This window comes from Anomaloglossus baeobatrachus, chromosome 6 (assembly GCF_048569485.1).
Source record: "Anomaloglossus baeobatrachus isolate aAnoBae1 chromosome 6, aAnoBae1.hap1, whole genome shotgun sequence".
Lineage (NCBI taxonomy): Eukaryota > Metazoa > Chordata > Amphibia > Anura > Aromobatidae > Anomaloglossus > Anomaloglossus baeobatrachus.
The window spans coordinates 14051701-14077166 of record NC_134358.1 but is presented as its reverse complement, the minus strand read 5'-3'; the positions used below and the strand labels follow the sequence as shown (position 1 = coordinate 14077166).

At 52.5% G+C, this 25466-nt stretch overlaps 1 protein-coding gene across 1 annotated transcript in view; it reads left to right on the top strand.

The window, feature by feature from the left end:
- The window catches only part of LOC142316956 (uncharacterized), a 100968-nt gene that overhangs the window by 34137 nt on the left and 41365 nt on the right, over nucleotides 1-25466 (top strand). The window contains exons 3-7 of the mRNA XM_075352782.1: nucleotides 4792-4946; nucleotides 11341-11593; nucleotides 20657-20841; nucleotides 22644-22709; nucleotides 24516-24653. Coding sequence (XP_075208897.1) covers nucleotides 4792-4946; nucleotides 11341-11593; nucleotides 20657-20841; nucleotides 22644-22709; nucleotides 24516-24653 — 797 coding nt within the window. The remainder of the gene's footprint in view (nucleotides 1-4791; nucleotides 4947-11340; nucleotides 11594-20656; nucleotides 20842-22643; nucleotides 22710-24515; nucleotides 24654-25466) is intronic.

Sequence of the window (25466 nt, the reverse complement as noted above, 5' to 3'; positions counted from 1 at the left end):
CGGTGAGTGTATTATTACAGTAGTGATCAGGCAGGTGGGGAGCGGACTCCTGATCATCTGGCTCTGGTGAGTATATTATTACAGTAGTGGATCAGGCAGGTGGGGAGTGGACTCCTGATCATCTGGCTCCGGTGAGTGTATTATTACAGTAGTGGGTCAGGCAGGTGTTGAGCGGACTCCTGATTGTCCGGATCCGGTGAAAGTATTATTACAGTAGTGATCAGGCAGGTGGGGAGCGGACTCCTGATCATCTGGCTCCGGTGAGTATATTATTACAGTAGTGGATCAGGCAGGTGGGGAGCGGACTCCTGATCATCTGGCTCCGGTGAGTGTATTATTACAGTAGTGATCAAGCAGGTGGGGAGTGGACTCCTGATCATATGGCTCCTGTGAGTGTATTATTACAGTAGTGGATCAGGCAGGTGGGGAGCGGACTCCTGATCATCCGGCTCCGGTGAGTGTATTATTACAGTAGTGATCAGGCAGGTGGGGAGCGGACTCCTGATCATGTGGCTCCGGTGAGTATATTATTACAGTAGTGGATCAGGCAGGTGGGGAGTGGACTCCTGATCATCTGGCTCCGGTGAGTGTATTATTACAGTAGTGGGTCAGGCAGGTGTTGAGCGGACTCCTGATCATCCGGATCCGGTGAAAGTATTATTACAGTAGTGATCAGGCAGGTGGGGAGTGGACTCCTGATCATATGGCTCCTGTGAGTGTATTATTACAGTAGTGGATCAGGCAGGTGGGGAGCGGACTCCTGATCATCTGGGTCCGGGGAGTGTATTATTACAGTAGTGGATCAGGCAGGTGGGGAGCGGACTCCTGATCATCTGGCTCTGGTGAGTGTTTTATTACAGTAGTGGATCAGGCAGGTGGGGAGCGGACTCCTGATCATCTGGCTCCAGTGAGTGTATTATTACAGTAGTGGATCAGGCAGGTGGGGAGCGGACTCCTGATCATCTGGCTCCGGTGAGTGTAGTATTACAGTAGTGGATCAGGCAGGTGGGGAGCGGACTCCTGATCATCTGGCTCCGGTGAGTGTTTTATTACAGTAGTGGATCAGGCAGGTGGGGAGCGGACTCCTTATCATCTGGCTCCATTGAGTGTATTATTACAATAGTGGATTAAGCAGGTGGGGAGCGGACACCTGGTCATCTGGCTCCGGTGAGTGTATTATTACAGTAGTGGATCAGGCAGGTGGGGAGTGGACTCCTGATCATCTGGCTCCAGTGAGTGTATTATTACAGTAGTGGATCATGCAGGTGGGGAGCGGACTCCTGATCATCTGGCTCCGGTGAGTGTAGTATTACAGTAGTGGATCAGGCAGGTGGGGAGCGGACTCCTGATCATCTGGCTCCAGTGAGTGTATTATTACAGTAGTGGATCAGGCAGGTGGGGAGCAGACTCCTGATCATCTGGCTCCGGTGAGTGTAGTATTACAGTAGAGGATCAGGCAGGTGGGGAGCGGACTCCTGATCATCTGGCTCTGGTGAGTGTTTTATTACAGTAGTGGATCAGGCAGGTGGGGAGTAGACTCCTGATCATCTGGCTCCAGTGAGTGTATTATTACAGTAGTGGATCAGGCAGGTGGGGAGCGGACTCCTGATCATCTGGCTCCGGTCAGTGTATTATTACAGTAGTGATCAGGCAGGTGGGGAGCGGACTCCTGATCATCTAGCTCCAGTGAGTGTATTATTACAGTAGTGGGTCAGGCAGGTGGGGAGCGGACTCCTGATCATCTGGCTCCGGTGAATGTATTATTACAGTAGTGATCATGCAGGGGGGAGCGGACTCCTGATCATCCGGCTCCGGTGAGTGTATTATTACAGTAGTGATCAGGCAGGTGGGGAGCGGAATCCTGATCATCTGGCTCCGGTGAGTGTATTATTACAGTAGTGATCATGCAGGTGGGGAGCGTACTCCTGATCATCTGGCTCTGGTGAGTATTTATTATAGTAGTGGATCAGGCAGGTGGGGAGCGGACTCCTGATCATCTGGCTCCGGTGACTGTTTTATTACAGTAGTGGATCAGGCAGGTGGTGAGCGGACTCCTGATCATCTGGCTCCGGTGAGTATATTATTACAGTAGTGATCAGGCAGGTGGTGAGCGGACTCCTGATCATCTGGCTCCGGTGAGTATATTATTACAGTAGTGATCAGGCAGTTGGTGAGCGGACTCCTGATCATCTGGCTCCGGTGAGTATATTATTACAGTAGTTATCAGTAAGGTGGGGAGCGGAATCCTGATCATCTGGCCACGGTGAGTGAATTATTACAGTAGAGGATCAGGCAGGTGGGGTCTGGACTTCTGATGATCTGGCTCTGGTGAGTGTATTATTACAGTAGTGGATCAGGCAGGTGGGGAGCGGACTCCTTATCATCTGGCTCCAGTGAGTGTATTATTACAGTAGTGGATCAGGCAGGTGGGGAGCGGACTCCTGGTTATCTGGCTCCGGTGAGTGTATTATTACAGTAGTGGATCAGGCAGGTGGGGAGTGGACTCCTGATCATCTGGCTCCAGTGAGTGTATGATTACAGTAGTGGGTCAGGCAGGTGGGGAGCGGACTCCTGATCATCTGGCTCCGGTGAATGTATTATTACAGTAGTGATCATGCAGGGGGGGAGCGGACTCCTGATCATCTAGCTCCAGTGAGTATATTATTACAGTAGTGATCAGGCAGGTGGGGAGCGGAATACTGATCATCTGGCTCCGGTGAGTATATTATTACAGTAGTGATCATGCAGGTGGGGAGCGTACTCCTGATCATCTGGCTCTGGTGAGAATTTATTATAGTAGTGGATCAGGCAGGTGGGGAGCGGACTCCTGATCATCTGGCTCCGGTGACTGTTTTATTACAGTAGTGGATCAGGCAGGTGGTGAGCGGACTCCTGATCATCTGGCTCCGTTGAGTATATTATTACAGTAGTGATCAGGCAGGTGGTGAGCGGACTCCTGATCATCTGGCTCCGGTGAGTATATTATTACAGTAGTGATCAGGCAGGTGGTGAGCGGACTCCTGATCATCTGGCTCCGGTGAGTATATTATTACAGTAGTGATCAGGCAGGTGGGGAGCGGAATCCTGATCATCTGGCCACGGTGAGTGAATTATTACAGTAGATGATCAGGCAGGTGGGGTGTGGACTTCTGATGATCTGGCTCCGGTGAGTGTATTATTACAGTAGTGGATCAGGCAGGTGGGGAGCGGACTCCTGATCATCTGGCTCCGGTGAGTGTTTTATTACAGTAGTGGATCAGGCAGGTGGGGAGCGTACTCATCATCTGGCTCAAGTGAGTGTATTATTACAGTAGTGGATTAGGCAGGTGGGGAGCGGACTCCTGGTCATCTAGCTCCGGTGAGTGTATTATTACAGTAGTGTATCAGGCAGGTGGGGAGTGGACTCCTGATCATCTGGCTCCAGTGAGTGTATTATTACAGTAGTGGATCAGGCAGGTGGGGAGCGGACTCCTGATCATCTGGCTCCGGTCAGTGTATTATTACAGTAGTGATCAGGCAGGTAGGGAGCGGACTCCTGATCATCTAGCTCCAGTGAGTATATTATTACAGTAGTGATCAGGCAGGTGGGGAGCGGAATCCTGATCATCTGGCTCCGGTGAGTATATTATTACAGTAGTGATCAGGCAGGTGGGGAGCGGACTCCTGATCATCTGGTTCTGGTGAGTGTATTATTACAGTAGTAATCAGGCAGGTGGGGAGCGGACTCCTGATCATCTACCTCCGGTGAGTGTATTATTACAGTAGTGGATCAGGCAGGTGGGGAGCGGACTCCTGATCATCCGGCTCCGGTGAGTGTATTATTACAGTAGTGGATCAGGCAGGTGGGGAGCGGAATCCTGATCATCTCTCTTCGGTGAGTGTATTATTACAGTGGTTGATCAGGCAGGTGGGGAGCGGACTCCTGATCATCTGGCTCCGGTGAGTGTATTATTACAGTAGAGGATCAGGCAGGTGGGGAGCGGACTCCTGATCATCTGGCTCCGGTGAGTGTATTATTATAGTAGTTGATCTGGCAGGTGGGGAGCGGACTCCTGATCATCTGGCTCCGGTGAGTGTATTATTACAGTAGTGGATCAGGCAGGTGGGGAGCGGACTCCTGATCATCTGGCCACGGTCAGTGTATTATTACAGTAGAGGATCAGGCAGGTGGGGAGCGGACTCCTGATCATCTGGCCACGGTCAGTGTATTATTACAGTAGAGGATCAGGCAGGTGTTGAGCGGACTCCTGATCATCTGGCCACGGTCAGTGTATTATTACAGTAGAGGATCAGGCAGGTAGGGAGCGGACTCCTGATCATCTGGCCACGGTGAATGTATTATTACAGTAGTGATCAGGCAGGTGGGGAGCGGACTCCTGATCATCTGGCTCCGGTGAGTGTATTATTACAGTAGTGATAAGGCAGGTGGGGAGCGGACTCCTGATCATCTGGCTCCGGTGAGTGTATTATTACAGTAGTGGATCAGGCAGGTGAGGAGCGGACTCCTGATCATGCGGCTCCGGTGAGTATATTATTACAGTATTGGATCAGGCAGGTGGGGAGCGGACTCCTGATCATCTGGCCACGGTGAGTGTATTATTACAGTAGAGGATCAGGCAGGTGGGGAGCGGACTCCTGATCATCTGGCCACGGTGAGTGTATTATTACAGTAGAGGATCAGGCAGGTGGGGAGCGGACTCCTGCCTTGGTTTATTACAGAAGTTGGCTTTTTGGGCGTCTGAATTGACATCTTTTATCTCTGACCATCTGTCTTTGGATTTCATCCTGCAGGCACTGATGACAGTAGCGGGAGTTCCGAGTCAGAGGACGACGTTGCTGGGTCTGAGGATCCGATCCTGGGGGACATCAGCTCTCCTCTCTCCGAGTTCTTATCTTTTAAGCAGGAATCGGCATCTGATCAAACGTCAGCCATGAGTCCAGACAAGGTGACATCTCATTTTACCATCATCACTGCATCCTTTTGAGCAGTAGGGGCACATACTTTCTGGTGCATATTACACCGGGGTCATGCGCGGGGAATGCAGTACCATGGAGAGGACAGGTGGATGTTACTCTGGTGGGTGTGGGCCCACTAGGCCACAACAGCGGCATATCCGGGAGGAGCGTGACTAAGCGACTACCTCCTCTTCACTAGAGCTTCTGATGGTGAAGTTAGGCTTGTGCTAGAAGGTAGCTGCCGGGTGCTACTCCAGGGAATATCACGATGATGTGGCAGCTGACCCCAGTGGTCAAAGATGCAGGACCAGGCTCAGGATTAGGCTGGACGGCTGGTTCAGCAGGTACTAGAACACAGATACAGGTTAGCAGGCACAGGGAACGGACACAGGATACAGAGAACGGAAAATGGGACCTGACAACTAGCAGCATGTCTCTTGCAGTAAGAGCACCGTGCTGGGGTACCTCCCATAGGGAAGGATGCCTTATCAGGGAGGTGCCCACTCTTAGGAGACCTGTAGGCCCCTGGAGCCGACAGGGAGGATGGAAGCAGATGCTACTACTGAGCAGCCGGGAGGGCGAGTGCGCCGGTGTCCCTGTCGAGAGGAGGAAGCGGGAAAATGTGGGGACACTGGCATCGGCATTACTGAAGGTGATAGAGAGAGATGAGGAGGAGCTGTAGGGCAGTGCAGAACTGTGGAGAGGACGGGTAGGGTGATACACAGAGATGAGGAGGAGATGTAGGGAGGTGCAGAACTCTGGAGATGTTGGGAAGAGTGATAGGCAGAAATGAGGGAGGAGATGTAGGGCGATGCAGAACTGTGGAGAGGACGGGTAGGTGATAGACAGAGATGAGGAGGAGATGTAGGGAGGTGCAGAACTCTGGATATGTTGGGCAGAGTGATAGGCAGAAATGAGGGAGGAGATATAGGGTGATGCAGAACTGTGGAGAGGACGGGTAGGTGATAGACAGAGATGAGGAGATGTAGGGCGATGCAGAACTCTGGAGAGGACGGGTAGAGTGATACACAGAGATGAGGAGGAGATGTAGGGAGGTGCAGAACTCTGGAGATGTTGGGAAGAGTGATAGGCAGAAATGAGGGAGGAGATGTAGGGCGATGCAGAACTGTGGAGAGGACGGGTAGGTGATAGACAGAGATGAGGAGGAGATGTAGGGCGATGCAGAACTCTGGAGAGGACGGGTAGTGTGATACACAGAGATGAGGAGGAGATGTAGGGAGGTGCAGAACTGAGATGTTGGGAAGAGTGATAGGCAGAAATGAGAGAGGAGATGTAGGGCTAGGGCAGTGCAGAACTGTGGAGAGGACAGTTGGCTGATAAACAGAGATGAGGAGGAGATGTATGGCGATGCAGAACTTTGGGTAGAGTGATAGACATAGGTAAGGGTGGAGATGTAGGGTGGTGCAGAACTGTTGAGAGGACGGGTAGAGTGATAGACATAGGTGAGGGTGGAGATGTAGGGCGGTGCAGAACAATGGAGAGGATGGGTAAAGTGATAGACATAGGTGAGGAAGGAGATGTAGGGTGGTGCAGAACTGGGGAGAGGATGGGTAGGTGATAGACATAGGTGAGGGAGGAGATGTAGGACGGTGCAGAACTGTGGAGAGGACGGATAGAGTGATAGACATAGATGAGGGAGGAGAGTAGAGCTTTGTAGGTGAGAGGGATACGTTTTATTTTGTATGTATAGCGGATGGGTATCCAGTGCAATGATTATCACAAGATGGAGGAATTAGAAAAATACGACCCTGGCTGCTGCATTCAGGCCGGAGAGGAGAGGAGACAGTTCTGTAAGTGGATGAGCAATCAGTAGAGAGTTGCAGTAATCCAGGAGTGAAAGAATAAGAGCGACAGTAAAGTAAGAGTTTCTGCAGTTTAAAATATGAGCAAAGGTCAGATTCTGGAGCGACTGATTAGATATAGGGACCAACGTAAAGCTCTGTGTCAAATATAAAGTATTACCCCAAGACAGCGGGCGTGCCTCTGCGGAGTTATGGTGGAACCGCAAGGAGATGGTAATATGAGGTACAGTTAGGCCCCGTCACACAGAGATAAATCTTTGGCAGATCTGTGGTTGCAGTGAAATCATGGACATATTGTTCCATTTGTACACAGCCACAAACCTGCCACTGATTGTCCACAATTTCACTGCAACCACAGATCTGCCGCAGATTTATCTCTGTGTGTGACAGGGCCTTTAGGGTAGGAGAGGGGGAAACACGAGAAATTCAGTTTTGTAGTAGAGATTCAGTGCAATACAGAGGGAGGACATGATGTTAGAGACAGTTGACACATTATCCCTGGTATTGTGATGTCAGGAGAAGATGTGTATAATTGGTGTCATGAGCAGAGAGATGGTACTGGAAACTGAATCTACTAATGGTTTGTCCAATAGGGGCGGTGTAGAAAAGTGGAGGGGGCCTTCTACTGATCCCTGAGGAACCCCAACAGTAAGAGGAGGGAGCCTAGGACTGAGCCCTGAGGAACCCCAACAGTAAGAGGAAGGGGCCTAGGACTGAGCCCTGAGGAACCCTCACAGTAAGAGGAAGGGGCCTAGGACTGAGCCCTGAGGAACCCTGACAGTAAGAGGAAGGGGCCTAGGACTGAGCCCTGAGGAACCCTGACAGTAAGAGGAAGGGGCCTAGGACTAAGCCCTGAGGAACCCTGACAGTAAGAGGAAGGGGCCTAGGACTGAGCCCTGAGGAACCCTCACAGTAAGAGGAAGGGGCCTAGGACTGAGCCCTGAGGAACCCTGACAGTAAGAGGAAGGGGCCTAGGACTGAGCCCTGAGGAACCCTGACAGTAAGAGGAAGGGGCCTAGGACTGGGCCCTGAGGAATCCTGACAGTAAGAGGAAGGGGCCTAGGACTGAGCCCTGAGGAACCCTCACAGTAAGAGGTGGAGACCTAGAACTGAAACCTGACAGTAACAGGAGGCCTGGGACTGAGCACTGAGGAACCCCAACAGTAAGAGGAGGGACCCTAGGACTGAACCCTGAGGAACCCTGACAGTAAGAGGAGGGGGCCTAGGACTGAACCCTGAGGAACCCTAACAGTAAGAGGAGACCTAGAAATGAATCCTGACAGTAAGATAACACCTAGGACTGAGCCCTGAGGAACCCCGACAGTAAGAGAAGGGGGCCTAGGAATGAACCCTGAGGAACCCTGACAGTAAGAGGAGACCTGGGACTGAGCCCTGAGGAACACCGACAGTAAGAGTAGGGTGCCTAGGACTGACTCCTGAGGAACCCTGACAGTAAGAGGAGGAGACCTAGAAATAAATCCTTACAGTACTATAAGACCTAGGACTGAGCCCTGAGGAACCCCGACAGTAAGAGAAGGGGCATAGGACTGACCCCTGAGGAATCATGACAGTAAAAGGAGGAGACCTAGAAATGAATCCTGACAGTAAGAGGAGACCTAGGACTGAGCCCTGATGAGCCCCGACAGTAAGAGAAAGGGACCGAGAATGACCCCATAGGAATCCCAACAGTAAGAGAAGGGGACCGAGAATTGAACCCTGAGAAAGCCAGAAAATCAGAGTAGGTGGTTTGGACTGAGCTCTGAGGAACCCCAACAGTAAGTGGAGGGAGCCTAGGACTGGAACTGGAGGGTCCCAACAGTAAGAGGAAGATTAGAAGAGTAAGAGCCAGCAGATGAATCATTGAAGGTGACAAAGGTAGGAGGAGAACCAGTAGAGGGCGGTGTCCCTGAGGCTGATAGAGCGGTGCACAGTGAGGAGGAGCTGGTGATCCACTATGTCCGATGCTGCATGGATCCAGGAGGATCAGCAGGGAGTAGGGACCATTAGATTCAGCTTTTAGTAGATCATTAGAGACTTTAGTTAGGCTATGTGCGCACTAGGCCGTTTTACCCGCGGATTTACCCGCGGATTTGCCGCGGAAATTTCTTGAGAAAGATTAGAAATTTCTCTGCAGACGTTTCCCAGCAAAACCTATGGGAACAAAAAATAGCTGTGCGCACGCTGCGGATTTTTCTCAAGAAACTTTCTTGAGAAAATGAGCATGTCCATTATTTTCCGCAGGTAGCTGCGGTATACCCCCGGAATTTCACTCCAGTCACTGTAATGTAATCGCGAAATTCCGGGGGTATACCGCAGGTAGCAAATGATGTACGGTATACCCCCGGTATAGCCGCGATTTACCTGTGGTAATGCTCATCGCTCCCTGCGGTTTTGCAGGAAGTGATGTCATTATGCCAGGAAGAGGAAGCGGAGCAGAGTAAACACACATCACACTCCCTGGACGCCGCACAGAAGCACTTCCGTGTGACGTCCAGCGGGTGCCCGTGCAGTCTGTGTCGCGCTCCAGCCCCGCGGCTGCACGCACAGCAGTGTCAGTGTCTGCCCGCAGTGTGTCAGTGTCTGCCCGCAGTGTCAGCAGCTTGTCACCCTGCAGTGCAGGCAGACACTGACACTCAGCAGTGCGTGCAGCCGCAGGGATGCCAAGCGCTGCTGTCAGGAGGTGAGATGAGATCATTACCTGCTGTGACGATCTCCTGCCTCCTGACGTCACCGCTGTGACTGCCGTCTATGCCCGCGGCCCGAGACTGTCACTAGCTGTGACGTCACGGGCTCTCGCGATACTGCTGACAACGCGGCGGGCATAGATGTCAGTGACAGCGCTGACGTCAGCAGTACAGTAGATGATCACAGCAGGTAATGATCTCATCTATCCTCCTGACAGCAGCACTTGTCATGCCCTGCAGTGACCTGGGCTATTGATGTTAGCTCAGGTCACTGCATTGCTCTCCCAGCCAATGGGGAATCTATCTATCTATCTATTATCTATTTATTCATCTATCCATCTTTCCCTCTATCCATTATCTGTCTATTGATTATCTATCTATTATCTATATTATTTATTGCAGTAGTTACAGCATAAAAAAAACGCAGGGACCAACCTGCGTAGAAACTGCGGCAAAACCGCGGTAAAACGGCGGCAAAAACGCATGCTTTTTTCCCGCGGATTTGGTGCGTTTTTTTAATGCAGGTGTGGTAATCTTCAACTCCCAGAAGTTTCTCAAGAAATTTTCTTGAGAAAAATCACTTTTCTAGTGCGCACATAGCCTAGGACAGTTTCTGTAGAGACTAAAGGCCCCGTCACACTAAGCAACATCGCTAGCAACATCGCTGCTAACGAACAACTTTTGTGACGTTGCTAGCGATGTCGCTGTGTGTGACATCCAGCAACAACCTGGCCCCTGCTGTGAGGTCGCTGGTTGTTGCTGAATGTCCTGGGCCATTTTTTAGTTGTTGCTGTCCCGCTGTGAAGCACAGATCGCTGTGTGTGACAGCGACAGAGCAACAACTAAATGTGCAGGCAGCAGGAGCCGGCGTCTGCGGAGGCTGGTAACCAATGTAAACATCGGGTAACCAAGAAGCCCTGTCCTTGGTTACCCGATATTTACCTTTGTTACCAGCCTCCGCCGCTCTCCCTGTCAGTGCCGGCTCCTGCTCTGTGCACGTGTAGCTGCAGGACACATCGGGTTAATTAACCTGATGTGTGCTGTAGCTAGGAGAGCAGGGAGCCAGCGCTAAGCATTGTGCGCTGCTCCCTGCTCTCTGCACATTTAGCTGCAGCACACATCGGGTAATTAACCTGCACAACAACTTCTGCCTGTCCCTGTGCTGTGTCCCCGGGTGATGTGACCGTGCCTGTCCCTGTGCTGTGTCCCTGGGTGATGTGACTGTGCCTGTCCCTGTGACTGTGCCTGTCCCTGTGCTGTGTCCCTGGGTGATGTGACTGTGCCTGTCCCTGTGCTGTGTCCCTGGATGATGTGACTGTGCCTGTCCCTGTGCTGTGTCCCTGGGTGATGTGACTGTGCCTGTCCCTGTGCTATGTTCCTGGGTGATGTGACTGTGCCTGTCCCTGTGCTGTGTCCCTGGGTGATGTGACTGTGCCTGTCCCTGTGCTGTGTCCCTGGGTGATGTGACTGTATCTGTCCCTGCGCTGTGTCCCTGGGTGATGTGACTGTGCCTGTCCCTGTGCTGTGTCCCTGGGTGATGTGACTGTATCTGTCCCTGTGCTGTGTCCCTGGGTGATGTGACTGTGCCTGTCCCTGTGCTGTGTCCCTGGGTGATGTGACTGTATCTGTCCCTGTGCTGTGTCCCTGGGTGATGTGACTGTGCCTGTTCCTGTGCTGTGTCCCTGGGTGATGTGACTGGATCTGTCCCTGCGCTGTGTCCCTGGATGATGTGACTGTGCCTGCCCCTGTGCTGTCTCCCTGGGTGATGTGACTGTGCCTGTCCCTGTACATGGGGTGTACATACTTACCAGAGTGTATTACATGGGGTGTACATACTTTGTGGCATGGCTGAGGTCTGTAACTGTTGTGCTCCGCAGCCATCGTCCCCGCTCCTCGTGGTTATGTCTCACCTCATCACCTTCCTGGAGCATTACTCCCAGATGCAACGTCTACAGGGGAAGGCTCGCGAGTACCGCGCTCAGCTGCATCGAGAGGAGCGCCGCCGAAAGAAGCAGCTGAGAAGTTTACGGGAGGCGTGCAATCAGCGGATGAAAGACAAGATGACTCTTATTGAGAGCCTGGAGAGCGTTATCTGTGAACAGCAGAGTGTGTTAGAGAGACTACAGCGAGGTGAGACTGCGGGGGCGAGGGCAGGGACCGCTGAGGATAATAATCTACAAAAAGAGAGACTGAGGGAGCGAGTGGAAGGGAACGCTGAGAATAATAATCTACAAAAAGAGAGACTGCGGGGGCGAGGGCAGGGACCGCTGAGGATAAAAATCTACAAAAAGAGAGACTGCGGGGGCGAGGGCAGGGACCGCTGAGGATAAAAATCTACAAAAAGAGAGACTGCGGGGGCGAGGGGAAGGGGCAGCTGAGAATAATAATCTACAAAAAGAGAGACTGCGGGGGCGAGGGGAAGGGACCGCTGAGGATAAAAATCTACAAAAAGAGAGACTGCGGGGGCGAGGAGAAGGGACAGCTGAGAATAATAGTCTACAAAAAGAGAGACTGAGGGAGCGAGTGGAAGGGACAGCTGAGAATAATAATCTACAAAAAGAGAGACTGCGGGGGCGAGGGCAGGGACCGCTGAGGATAATAATCTACAAAAAGAGAGACTGCGGGGGTAAGGAGAAGGGACAGCTGAGGATAATAATCTACAAAAAGAGAGACTGCGGGGGCGAGGGGAAGGGACCGCTGAGGATAATAATCTACAAAAAGAGAGACTGAGGGAGCGAGGGGAAGGGACAGCTGAGAATAATAATCTACAAAAAGAGAGACTGCTGGAGTGAGGGGAAGGGACAGCTGAGGATGATAATCTACAAAAAGAGAGACTGCGGGAGCGAGGGGAAGGGACAGCTGAGGATAATAATCTACAAAAAGAGAGACTGAGGGAGCGAGGGGAAGGGACAGCTGAGGATGATAATCTACAAAAAGAGAGACTGCGGGAGTGAGGGGAAGGGACCGCTGAGAATAATAATCTACAAAAAGAGAGACTGCGGGAGTGAGGGGAAGGGACAGCTGAGGATAATAATCTACAAAAAGAGAGACTGAGGGAGCGAGGGGAAGGGACAGCTGAGGATGATAATCTACAAAAAGAGAGACTGCGGGAGTGAGGGGAAGGGACCGCTGAGGATAATAATCTACAAAAAGAGTGACTGAGGGAGCGAGTGGAAGGGACAGCTGAGAATAATAATCTACAAAAAGAGAGACTGCGGGAGTGAGGGGAAGGGACAGCTGAGGATAATAATCTACAAAAAGAGTGACTGAGGGAGCGAGTGGAAGGGACAGCTGAGAATAATAATCTACAAAAAGAGAGACTGCGGGGGCGAGGGGAAGGGACCGCTGAGAATAATAATCTACAAAAAGAGAGACTACGGGAGCGAGGGGAAGGGACAGCTGAGAATATGTTACGCCCGGGTGGTGGATCCTCTGGGCCGTGCACCAGACTCCCCCAGTGAAGCAACACAGAGCTAACCCCTATACAGGGACTGTCCGGTCACCCCACCAGAGGGCCTAGGTGCACGGTTGCCGGAGCACTAAGCGGGATAAGGTCAGAGTCCTTTCTGGAAGCTGGAATGAGGAAGTCCCTGGGGACAAAGAGTTCCTGGTGCCAGGTGTGATGACGGTGCCCGGGTACCGGTGGCAGGTAGGGACGTCAGACGTGAGCAGAGTCCAACCGGTAGAGGAGGCTGAGGTCACCAGGTGAAGCCGAGGGTAGAAGGCAGGTTCAGACTGCAGAAGATGGTGGCGTCTCAGCTGACAGTCCCCGTAGGACCACTCGGACAGGTTTATGGTCAGGACCACGTTTGCTTGGTAGAACTGGTTCTGTGGAAGACATAAAGTGAGAACGAGGCACAGCAAAGGGGACCTGAACTCCAAGCTACAGAACTCGTAGAACAGGCGACGCCCTAGAGGCAGGAAGCTCCTAATATACCTGACCCTGGCTGATGCAATATCCTGTTTAGGAGTGCTGGGTCTTTAAGAGGAGGTCAGTGACCGCGCGCGCGCCCTAATGCGCATGCGCGATGCCCGGGTGCCGGAGGCCAAAGCAGGGAGCGGTGCCGAAAATGCAGGGGAGACAGAGAGGGTGTCCTGGGTCGCAGAGGAGCGCCGGGAACGGGAGCCCGGGAGCCTGGAGGGTGCCGAGGAGGACGTGTGGCTGGAGGCAGGGGACCCGGGGGCCGGAGAGGTGAGTGGGGAACGGCGTCGGGGCCCGGGGAGCGTGACAGTACCCCCCCCACGCCCCTCTCCCCGCAACCGGGACAAGAAGGCACGAATCAGAGGAGTACCCACGTTCTCCCGAGGTTCCCAGGACCTGTCTTCGGGACCGTAACCCGCCCAGTCGACCAGGAAGTACTGCCTACCCCTGACGGTCTTCATGGCCACGATATCTCTTACCGCATAGATGTCATCCTCAGCAATGGGTGCAGGATGAATACCGGTGTCAGCGGAGAAAGGACCAAGGACCACAGGTTTCAGCAAGGAAACGTGGAAGGAGTTGGGTATCCGCATAGTGGTTGGAAGCTGCAGCTTATAGGACACCTCATTAATCTTCCTGATGACCTTGAAGGGACCGATGTACCGCGGACCCAGCTTGTACGACGGTATCTTGAGTCGGACGTACTTGGAGGCAAGCCAGACCAGGTCCCCGGGAGAGAAGCGAGGAGGGTCAAGGCGTCTTTTGTCAGCGTGCATTTTCATCCGTGCAGCAGCGTGTCCCAGGGAGGTCTTGACAGAGGACCATATAGTGGAGAAGTCTCTGGCTAGGATGTCTGCAGCAGGTACATCGGAAGCAGGAGATACAGGCAACGGCACGGAAGGCTGGAGACCATAGACAACATGGAAGGGGGAGCTGGAGGTGGACTCGCTGACCCGGTGGTTATGTGACAACTCAGCCCAAGGAAGAAGCGTAGACCAGTTGTCCTGATGTACATTGACATAGTGGCGTAGGAAGGAGGTCATGATCTGGTTGACGCGTTCCACTTGGCCGTTTGACTGAGGGTGGTAGGCAGAGGAAAAGTCCAGAGACACCCCCAGATGTTCGCAGAGGGCTCTCCAGAAGCGTGATGTGAACTGGGTTCCTCTGTCGGACACGATATGTGCAGGAAAGCCGTGCAAGCGGAAGATGTGCTGTATGTAGGCGTCAGCGAGCTCTTGAGCAGAGGGCAATCCGGCCATAGGAACGAAATGAGCCATTTTTGAAAATCGATCCACCACGACCCAGATGACCGTATGGCCGGAGGACAAGGGCAAGTCCATGACGAAGTCCATGGCAATGTGTTGCCACGGAACTGAAGGGATCGGTAGAGGCAGAAGACGACCATAGGGCAGGTGCTTAGGCGTCTTGTTCCGGGCACAGGAGGAACAGGCAGAAACAAAGGCGGTGACATCCTTACGAAGGGATGGCCACCAATAGTGGCGGACGATAGCGTCCCAGGTTTTCTTCTGACCGGTGTGTCCGGCCACTTTCGAGGAATGTCCCCATTGGAGGACCTTGAGTCTGTCTGTCTCCATGACGTAGGTCTTCCCGGGGGGGATAGAGGCCAGAGAGACGGGAGCCACCGGGAGGAACTTACTCGGGCAGACAATGGGCTGAGTAGGTTCTTCCTCTTGCTCCTCCGGGACGAAGGACCGGGATAGGGCATCCGCCCGCACATTCTTGTCCGCGGACCGGAAGTGGTGCTGAAAGTCAAACCGGGCAAAGAACAGAGACCACCGGGCTTGTCGTGGGTTTAGTCTTTGAGCAGACCGCAGGTATTCCAAGTTCTTGTGATCAGTGTAAATGATCACCGGGTAAACTGCTCCCTCTAAGAGATAGCGCCATTCCTCCAACGCCATTTTGACGGCCAGGAGCTCTCGATCACCTATGGTGTAATTACGTTCAGGCGCCGAGAAGGTCTTGGAGAAGAATCCGCAGGTGACCAACTTCCCGGTGGAGGACTTCTGCAGAAGCACGGCCCCGGCCCCAGTGGAGGAGGCATCCACCTCCAGGGTGAATTGACGGTTCAACTCTGGTCGATGAAGAACGGGAGAAGAGGAAAAAGAACCGCTTCAGAGAGCAGAAGGCGGCATCGGTCTCCGGTGACCAGACCTTTGGGTTGGCCCCCTTCTTGGTCAAGGCGGAGAGAGGCGCTGTTAGAGCCGAGAAGTGAGGGATGAACTGCCGGTAGTAGTTAGCAAAGCCGAGGAAGCGTTGAATGGCTTTCAGTCCAGAAGGAGGAGGCCAGTCGAGGATAGCAGAGACCTTCTTAGGGTCCATCTGTAGACCAGTGTCGGATATCACGTAGCCCAGAAAGGGAAGAGACGATTGGTCGAACACACACTTCTCGTATTTAGCGTATAGGCGGTTCTCCCTCAGCCTCTGTAACACAAGTTGCACATTTTCTCTGTGGGTCTGGAGATCCGGTGAATAGACTAAGATGTCGTCCAGGTATACGACTACACAGATGTAGAGAAGGTCCCTGAACACGTCGTTCACCAGCTCCTGGAAGACAGCCGGAGCGTTGCAAAGTCCAAAGGGCATCACACAATACTCATAGTGCCCATCCCGGGTGTTGAAGGCGGTCTTCCACTCGTCCCCGGAGCGAATGCGGACCAGGTTGTAGGCTCCACGGAGATCTAATTTGGTGAAGATACGGGCCCCTCTGAGTCGATCGAAGAGTTCAGGTATCAGAGGCAGGGGATATTTGTTCTTCACGGTGATCTGGTTCAGGCCCCGGTAGTCGATGCAGGGCCGTAAGTCGCCTTCCTTTTTCTTGACGAAGAAGAAGCCCGCTCCAGCCGGGGAGGAGGATCTCCGAAAAAATCCCCGTTCCAGGTTCTCGGTGATATAGTCAGACATGGCCCGTGTCTCCGCAGGGAACAAAGGGTATATCCGTCCCCGAGGGGGAGTGGTTCCTGGCAGGAGGTCGATGGCACAGTCGTAGGGTCGATGTGGAGGTAAGACCTCCGACTCCTTTTTGTCAAACACATCCGCGAAGGACCAGTAGGCGGGTGGTAGGCCAGGTAGGGATTCCGGGGCCGGAGGACGACGGACGGGCTGAACTGACTGGAGGCAGTTCTCATGACAAGATGGACCCCAGCGGATGATTTCTCCAGTACGCCAGCTGACCGTGGGTTCATGTATCCGTAACCAGGGTAATCCCAGCAAAAGCGGATGAGACATGCGCGGAAGAACATAGAAGGCAATGTCTTCGGTGTGTAGCGCACAGATACGCAGTTTCACAGGTTTGGTGACAAATAGGACGGTGTCAGAAAGGGGTTCCCCATCCACAGAGGCTATCACAAGGGGTGTCTTCAGCGGGGTGACAGGTACCTGGTACTGGTCTACCGTGGCCTGGTGGATGAAGTTGCCAGCTGCCCCGGAATCGAGATATGCCTCTGCCGTGAAGCGAGTCTCCTCTGTTGTCACCTGAACAGTCCATGTAACGGGGTCTGAGAGATTCCCGGTACCTAGGGTGGCCTCTCCTACCAACCCTAGGCTTTGGGGTTTCCCGGTTTCTCTGGACAGACACGCACCAAATGTGCGCCGTCTCCGCAGTAGAAGCAGAGGCCCTTGGTGAGTCGTTCCGCTCGGCGTTGCTCGGATGACCGCAGCCAGTCAACTTGCATGGGCTCATGAGTGGAGGAGCCAGAGAGCGCAGGCGAAGAAGCGGTAGACTTCAGAGAAGCAGGATGCCTTACTGGGCGTTTCTCACGGGACATCTCTTTGGAGCGTTCCTGAAAGCGGAGGTCTATCCGGGTTGCGAGGGTGATCAGAGCATCCAAGGCGGGGGGAACATCGCGACCAGCCAGCTCGTCCTTAATATGACCGGTAAGCCCCTCCCAGAAGGCTGCAGTTAGGGCTTCGTTGTTCCACCCTAGTTCAGAGGCTAGGGTGCGAAACCGGATGGCATACTGTCCCACTGTCGAAGTCCCTTGGCGTAGCCTGAGTAGCGAGGCAGCCGACGCGGAGGCGCGTCCTGGTTCGTCAAAGGTGGCCCGGAAGGCATGCAGGAAGTCACGGATGTTGTTGGTTACGAGATCTTCCTTCTCCCACAAGGGATTCATCCACGCCAGTGCCTCGCCCTCCAGGTGGGACATTATGAAGGCTACCTTGGCCTGGTCAGAAGCGAAGAGGCGCGGCAGCAGTTTGAAGTGGAGAGAGCACTGGTTCAAGAACCCCCTGCAGGTCTTGGGATCCCCGGCGTACCGGGGTGGAGAAGCCAGTCGGAGTCTTGAGGTCTCGGTGGCGGAGGTCGTGGACGTGGCTGGGGTTGATAAGGACGTGGCGGTTGCTTGCAGCGTGTTCAGGCGGGTGTCTACTGACGTCATGAAGGCCAGCATACGGGATTGGGTTTCGCGTTGACGGACCATCTCCTGCTGCAATCCGGCCAACTGAGCCGCTAAAGCTTCGGCGGGATCCATGGCCTGTTCTATCTGTTACGCCCGGGTGGTGGACACTTTGGGCCGTGCACCGGACTCCCCCAGTGAAGCAACACAGAGCTAACCCCTATACAGGGACTCTCCGGTCACCCCACCAGAGGGCCTAGGTGCACGGTTGCCGGAGCACTAAGCGGGATAAGGTCAGAGTCCTTTCCGGAAGCTGGAATGAGGAAGTCCCTGGGGACAAAGAGTTCTGGTGCCAGGTGTGATGACATTGCCCGGGTACCGGTGGCAGGTAGGGACGTCAGACGTGAGCAGAGTCCAACCGGTAGAGGAGGCTGAGGTCACCAGGTGAAGCCGAGGGTAGAAGGCAGGTTCAGACTGCAGAAGATGGTGGCGTCTCAGCTGACAGTCCCCGTAGGACCACTCGGACAGGTTATGGTCAGGACCAGGTTTGCTTGGTAGAACTGGTTCTGTGGAAGACATAAAGTGAGAACGAGGCACAGCAAAGGGGACCTGAACTCCTAGCTACAGAACTCGTAGAACAGGCGACGCCCTAGAGGCAGGAAGCTCCTAATATACCTGACCCTGGCTGATGCAATATCCTGTTTAGGAGTGCTGGGTCTTTAAGAGGAGGTCAGTGACCGCGCGCGCGCCCTAATGCGCATGCGCGATGCCCGGGTGCCGGAGGCCAGAGCAGGGAGCGGTGCCGAGGATGCAGGGGAGACAGAGAGGGTGTCCTGGGTCGCAGAGGAGCGCCGGGAACGGGAGCCCGGGAGCCTGGAGGGTGCCGAGGAGGACGTGTGGCTGGAGGCAGGGGACCCGGGGGCCGGAGCGGTGAGTGGGGAACGGCGTCGGGGCCCGGGGAGCGTGACAGAATAATAATCTACAAAAAGAGAGACTGCAGGGGCGAGGGGAAGGGACCGCTGAGGATAATAATCTACAAAAAGAGAGACTGAGGGAGCGAGGGGAAGGGACAGCTGAGGATAATAATCTACAAAAAGAGAGACTGCGGGAGTGAGGGGAAGGGACAGCTGAGGATAATAATCTACAAAAAGAGAGACTGCGGGGGCGAGGGGAAGGGACAGCTGAGGATAATAATCTACAAAAAGAGAGACTGTGGGAGCGAGGGGAAGGGACAGCTGAGGATAATAATCTACAAAAAGAGAGACTGCGGGAGCGAGGGGAAGGGACAGCTGAGGATGATAATCTACAAAAAAAGAGACTCCGGAAGCGAGGGGAAGGGAACGCTGAAGATGATAATCTATAAAAAGAGAGACTGTGGGAGCGAGGAGAAGGGACAGCTGAGGATAATAACCTACAAAAAGAGAGACTGCGGGAGTGAGGGGAAGGGACAGCTGAAGATGATAATCTACAAAAAGAGAGACTGCGGGAGTGAGGGGAAGGGACAGCTGAGGATAATAATCTACAAAAAGAGAGACTGCGGGAGTGAGGGGAAGGGACAGCTGAGGATAATAATCTACAAAAAGAGAGACTGCGGGAGCGAGTGGAAGGGACCGCTGAGGATAATAATCTACAAAAAGAGAGACTGCGGGAGCGAGGGGAAGGGACAGCTGAGGATAATAATCTACAAAAAGAGAGACTGCGGGAGTGAGGGGAAGGGACAGCTGAGAATAATAATCTACAAAAAGAGAGACTGCGGGAGCGAGGGGAAGGGACAGCTGAGAATAATAATCTACAAAAAGAGAGACTGCGGGAGCGAGGGGAAGGGACAGCTGAGAATAATAATCTACAAAAAGAGAGACTGCGGGAGTGAGGGGAAGGGACAGCTGAGGATAATCTACAAAAAGAGAGACAGTGGGAGCGAGGGGAAGGGAACGCTGAGGATAATAATCTACAAAAAGAGAGACAGTGGGAGCGAGTGGAAGGGACCGCTGAGGATAATAATCTACAAAAAGAGAGACTGAGGGAGCGAGGGGAAGGGACAACTGAGGATGATAATCTACAAAAAGAGAGACTGCGGGAGTGAGGGGAAGGGACCGCTGAGGATAATAATCTACAAAAAGAGAGACTGTGGGAGCGAGGGGAAGGGACCGCTGAGGATAATAGTCTACAAAAAGAGAGATTGCGGGAGCGAGGGAAAGGGACAGCTGAGGATAATAATCTACAAAAAGAGAGACTGCGGGGGCGAGGGGAAGGGACCGCTGAGGATAATAGTCTACAAAAAGAGAGACTGCGGGGGCGAGGGGAAGGGACAGCTGAGGATAATAATCTACAAAAAGAGAGACTGTGGGAGCGAAGAGAAGGGACCGCTGAGGATAATAATCTACAAAAAGAGAGACTGTGGGAGTGAGGGGAAGGGACCGCTGAGGATAATAGTCTACAAAAAGAGAGATTGCGGGAGCGAGGGGAAGGGACCGCTGAGGATAATAATCTACAAAAAGAGAGACTGTGGGAGTGAGGGGAAGGGACCGCTGAGGATAATAGTCTACAAAAAGAGAGATTGCGGGAGCGAGGGGAAGGGACAGCTGAGGATAATAATCTACAAAAAGAGAGACTGCGGGGGCGAGGGGAAGGGACAGCTGAGGATAATAATCTACAAAAAGAGAGACTGAGGGAGCGAGGGGTAGGGACCGCTGAGGATAATAATCTACAAAAAGAGAGACTGCGGGGGCGAGGGGAAGGTACAGCTTTGGATTAGAGACTGCAAAAAGAAACTGCAGGGGCGAGAAGAAGCAATGGCAGATGGCGATGGGACATGCGAGAGGTCACCGCAGAGAAGCCAGGAATGACAGTTGTAGTAGTCAGGGTGGGAGAGGATGAGGGCACAATGTTGGTGGTTATTCATGTGTCTTCTCCCTCCAGGAGTCCTCTCTGCTGCACACCCCATCTCTGCGCCGCCCCCTGTGGGGGTCCACAAGCTGGTGGAATCTATCAGTGTCTTGCAGTTGGAAAGGACCCAGCTCAAGGAGGAGGTGGGAGAGCTGAAGCAAGACCTCGAGCAGAAGGAGAAGGAGCAGCAGCAAGTGTCCGACACCCTGCAGCAACAGGTGGGAAGAAGGGATCTAGTCAGGGTGAGGGGATTCTCCTGTGATTGGATGGTCTTAAGGGTGCTTTACACGCTGCGACATCGCTAACGATATATCGTCAGGGTCACATCGTTAGTGACGCACATCCGGCGTCGTTAGTGACATCGTTGTGTGTGACACCAAGAGGCGACGATCAACGATCGCAAAAACGTGAAAAATCGTTGATCGTTGACACGTCGCTCCTTTTCATTATATCGTTGGTGGTGCATGCCGCTGGTTGTTCGTCGTTCCTGCGGCAGCATACATCGCTATGTGTGACACCGCAGGAACGACGAACATCTCCTTAGCTGCATCCACCGGCAATGAGGAAGGAAGGAGGTGGGCGGCATGTTCCGGCCGCTCATCTCCGCCCCTCCGCTTCTATTGGCCGGCCGCTTAGTGACGCTGCAGTGACGTCGCTGTGACGCCGAACGCACCTCCCCCTTGAAGGAGGGATTGTTCGGCGGTCACAGCGACGTCGCTGAAAAGATATGTGCGTGTGACGGGTACTAGCGATAATGTTCGCTGCGGCAGCGATCACCAAATCTCGCTCGAACGACGGGGGTCGGTGCTATCGCTAGCGATGTCGCAGCATGTAATGCACTCTTTAGCTCTGCACTTCGGAGGGCTATGATTGGACGGTCTCTATTGTGTTTGGAAGAGACTTGTAATGGACTAGCCTTAAGGGTGCTTTACACGCTGCGACATTGCTAGCGAACATGCCGCCCACCTCCTTCCTTCCTCATTGCGGGTGGACGTGTGACGCCCTGGACACCCCAGGGGTCACAGGTCACTACATACACCACATACACCCCCACCCCAGTAAGGTACCATCAGTCAACCAAAGACCTGATTGCCTCCCTCAGTGTTAGACAGGCACACCAGATGGGCGGAGTCAGGCGGATAGACACGCCCCCCCCCGAGGAGTCTGCTGGCCAGAGGCAGGACACACAAGCAGATAGAGTTGGAGTTTGGAGAGAGAGGAGTGAGAGGAGCGCAGTTCTGTGAGGGGCCTGGGTTGGAGCCTAGGACCCCTGATCAGTCAGGCAGGTAGACGGTAGTGGCCGCCTGCAGGAGACCGTGAATACGACCGGTGGAACCGTAAGTGACCGGGACAGAGTAGTGGCCCGCCGGAACCGAACCGGGGAGCCAACTGGATACCGGAGCACCAGGCAGGGTACTCAGACCCTGAACTAGGCTATATGCCACCACCATAGTCAAATCAACTGATTGCGGTCTGGACCTCAGGGGTTCAATCCCACCAAAGTCCCGATTGAAGGCAACAGCCCAACCAGTCTGGATAGGTATAGCGATGTGTGGTGCCGCAGGAACGACGAACGACGAACAACCAGCGTCCTGCACCACCAACGATATTTTGAAAAGGAGCGGCGTGTCAACGATCAACGGTTTGTGACGTTTTTCCGAACGTTGATCGTCGCTCCTAGGTATCACACGCTGCGATGTTGCTAACAGCGCCGGATGTGCGTCACTAACGACGTGACCCCCGACGATATATCATTAGCGATGTCGCAGCGTGTAAAGCACCCTTTAGTTTTGTGAGTGGGGTGAGCCAGTGATTGGATGGTTTAACTCTGTGGGTTGGCGGAAGCCTGTGATTGGACGGTTTTAGTTCTGTGGGCGGCGGAGGCCTGTGATTGGACGGTTTTAGCTCTGTGGGTGGCGGAGGCCTTTGATTGGACGGTTTTAGCTCTGTGAGTGGCAGTGGCCTGTGATTGGACGTTTCCTTTGTATAATATTACACAGATACATTTTTTCCCCCTCAGGTTGAAGAATTGAAGGGGAAGATCCAGGAGCGTGAGGAGGAGCTGTCACAGCTGAGGGCGGAGATGGTAAGAAGCCCCAGATCATGCGCCATTTATAAGCTCAGACCATTCATTACTGCTCCGGCCGCAGACACCTGTACATTGCTGGCCAAAAGTATTGGCACCCCTGCGATTCTGTCAGAGAATACTCAGTTTCTTCTTGAAAATGATTGCAATCACACATTCTTTGGTATTATCTTCATTTATTTTGCTTGCAATGAAAAAACACAAAAGAGAATGAAACAAAAATCAAATCATTGATCATTTCACACAAAACTCCAAAAATGGGCCAGACAAAAGTATTGGCACCCTTAGCCTAATGCTTGCACAACCTTTAGCCAAAATAACTGCGAACAACTGCTTCCGGTTCCATCAATGAGTTTCTTACAATGCTCTGCTGGAATTTTAGACCTCTCTTCTTTGGAAACTGCTCCAGGTCCCTGAGATTTGGAGGAGGCCTTCTCCAAACTGCCATTGTGAGATCTCTCCACAGGTCTTCTATGGGGTTCAGGTCTGGACTCATTGCTGGCCACTTTAGTAGTCTCCAGTGCTTTCTCTCAAACCATTTTCTAGTGCTTTTTGAAGTGTGTTTTGGGTCATTGTCCTGCTGGAAGACCCATGATCTCTGAGGGAGACCCAGCTTTCTCACACTGGGCCCTACATTATGCTGCAAAATTTGTTGGTAGACTTCATAATGCCATGTACACGGTCAAGCAGTCCAGTGCCAGAGGCAGCAAAGCAACCCCAAAACATCAGGGAACCTCTGCCATGTTTGACTGTAGGGACCGTGTTCTTTTCTTTGAATGGCTCTTTTTTTTTTTCCTGTAAACTCTATGTTGATGGCTTTTCCCAAAAAGCTCTACTTTTGTCTCATCTGACCAGAGAACATTCTTCCAAAACGTTTTAGGCTTTCTCAGGTAAGTTTTGGCAAACTCCAGCCTGGCTTTTTTATGTCTCGGGGTAAGAAGTGGGGTCTTCCTGGGTATCCTACCATACAGTCCCTTTTCATTCAGACGCTGACGGATAGTACGGGGTGACACTGTTGTACCCTCAGACTGCAGGGCAGCTTGAACTTGTTTGGATGTTAGTCGAGGTTCTTTATCCACCATCCGCACAATCTTGCGTTGAAATCTCTCGTCAGTTTTTCTTTTCCTTCCACATCTAGGGAGGTTAGCCACAGTGCCATGGGCTTTACACTTCTTGATAACACTGCGCACCGTAGACACAGGAGCTTTCAGGTCTTTGGAGATGGACTTGTAGCCTTGAGATTGCTCATGCTTCCTCACAATTTGGATTCTTAAGTCCTCAGACAGTTCTTTGGTCTTCTTTCTTTTCTCCATGCTCAATGTGGTGCACACAAGGACACAGGACAGAGGTTGAGGCAACTTTACTCCATGTCACCTGCTGCAAGTGTGATTTATTATTGCCAGCAGCTGTTAGGTGCCACAGGTAAGTTACAGGCGCTGTTATTACACAAATTACAGAAGCAGCACAGGATTATTCACACAGCGCCAATACTTTTGTCCACCCCCTTTTTTCTGTTTGGTGTGGAATTATATCCAATTTGGCTTTATGACAATTTATTTTATTTTTCATTGAAGACAAATTAAATGAAGATAATAATACCAAAGAATTTGTGACTGCAATCATTTTCAGGAAGAAACGGAGTATTCCCTGACAGAATTGCAGGGGTGCCAATACTTTTGGCCAGCACTGTATAGCGAGTGCACGGATAGGTTGTGTCCGCTGCTATAAACAGGCTGCCGGAGCATTATATGTCGCCCTACACAGCAGTATATGAATGCCGCACCGTTATATCATTATTATGTACAGGGCGTCACTGACTCGGAGAAGCAGATCCAGAACTTGTCTGTGGAGAACGAGAATCTCAGGCAAAATCTGAGCGTCACCCAGGGGCTCCTGGAGAAACTCGCCGCCATCACCGGACAGCCCTCCGCACAGCTCACCAAGGTACAGGGGACGTATGGACAGGGAGGAGACATGTATACGGGGGATGTATAGAGACTTGTAGATGATGTATACGGGGGGTGTATAGAGACTTGTAGATGATGTATATGGGGGATGTATAGAGACTTATAGAGGATGTATACAGGGGTGTATGGGGACGTATAGATGATGTATATTGGGGATGTATAGAGACTTATAGAGGATGTATATAGGGGATATATAGAGACTTATAGAGGATGTATACAAGGGTGTATGGGGACGTATAGATGATGTATATTGGGGATGTATAGAGACTTATAGAGGATGTATACAGGGGATGTATAGAGACTTATAGAGGATGTATACAGGGGTGTATGGGGACGTATAGATGATGTATATTGGGGATGTATAGAGACTTATAGAGGATGTATACAGAGGTGTATGGAGACATATAGATGATGTATACAGGGGTGTATGGAGACATATAGATGATGTATATCAAAGAAGTATACAGACTTATAGATGATTCGTACATTTCATTCCTAAGAAGCTGCAAAAACCGTAGAGCATGCCCTTATTATCTCCCACCTGGACTACTGCAACCTCCTGCTCTGTGGCCTCCCTTCTAACAGTCTTGCACCTCTACAAACTACTCTCAACTATGCTGCCCGACTAATCCACCTGTCCCCCCGCTACACCCCGACCTCTACTCTCAGCCAATCCCTTCACTGGCTTCCCATTGCCCATCTACTCCAGTTCAAAACCTTAAACATGACCTACAAAGCCATCCACAACCTGTCTCCTCCTTACATGTGTGACCTAGTCTCCCGGTACCTA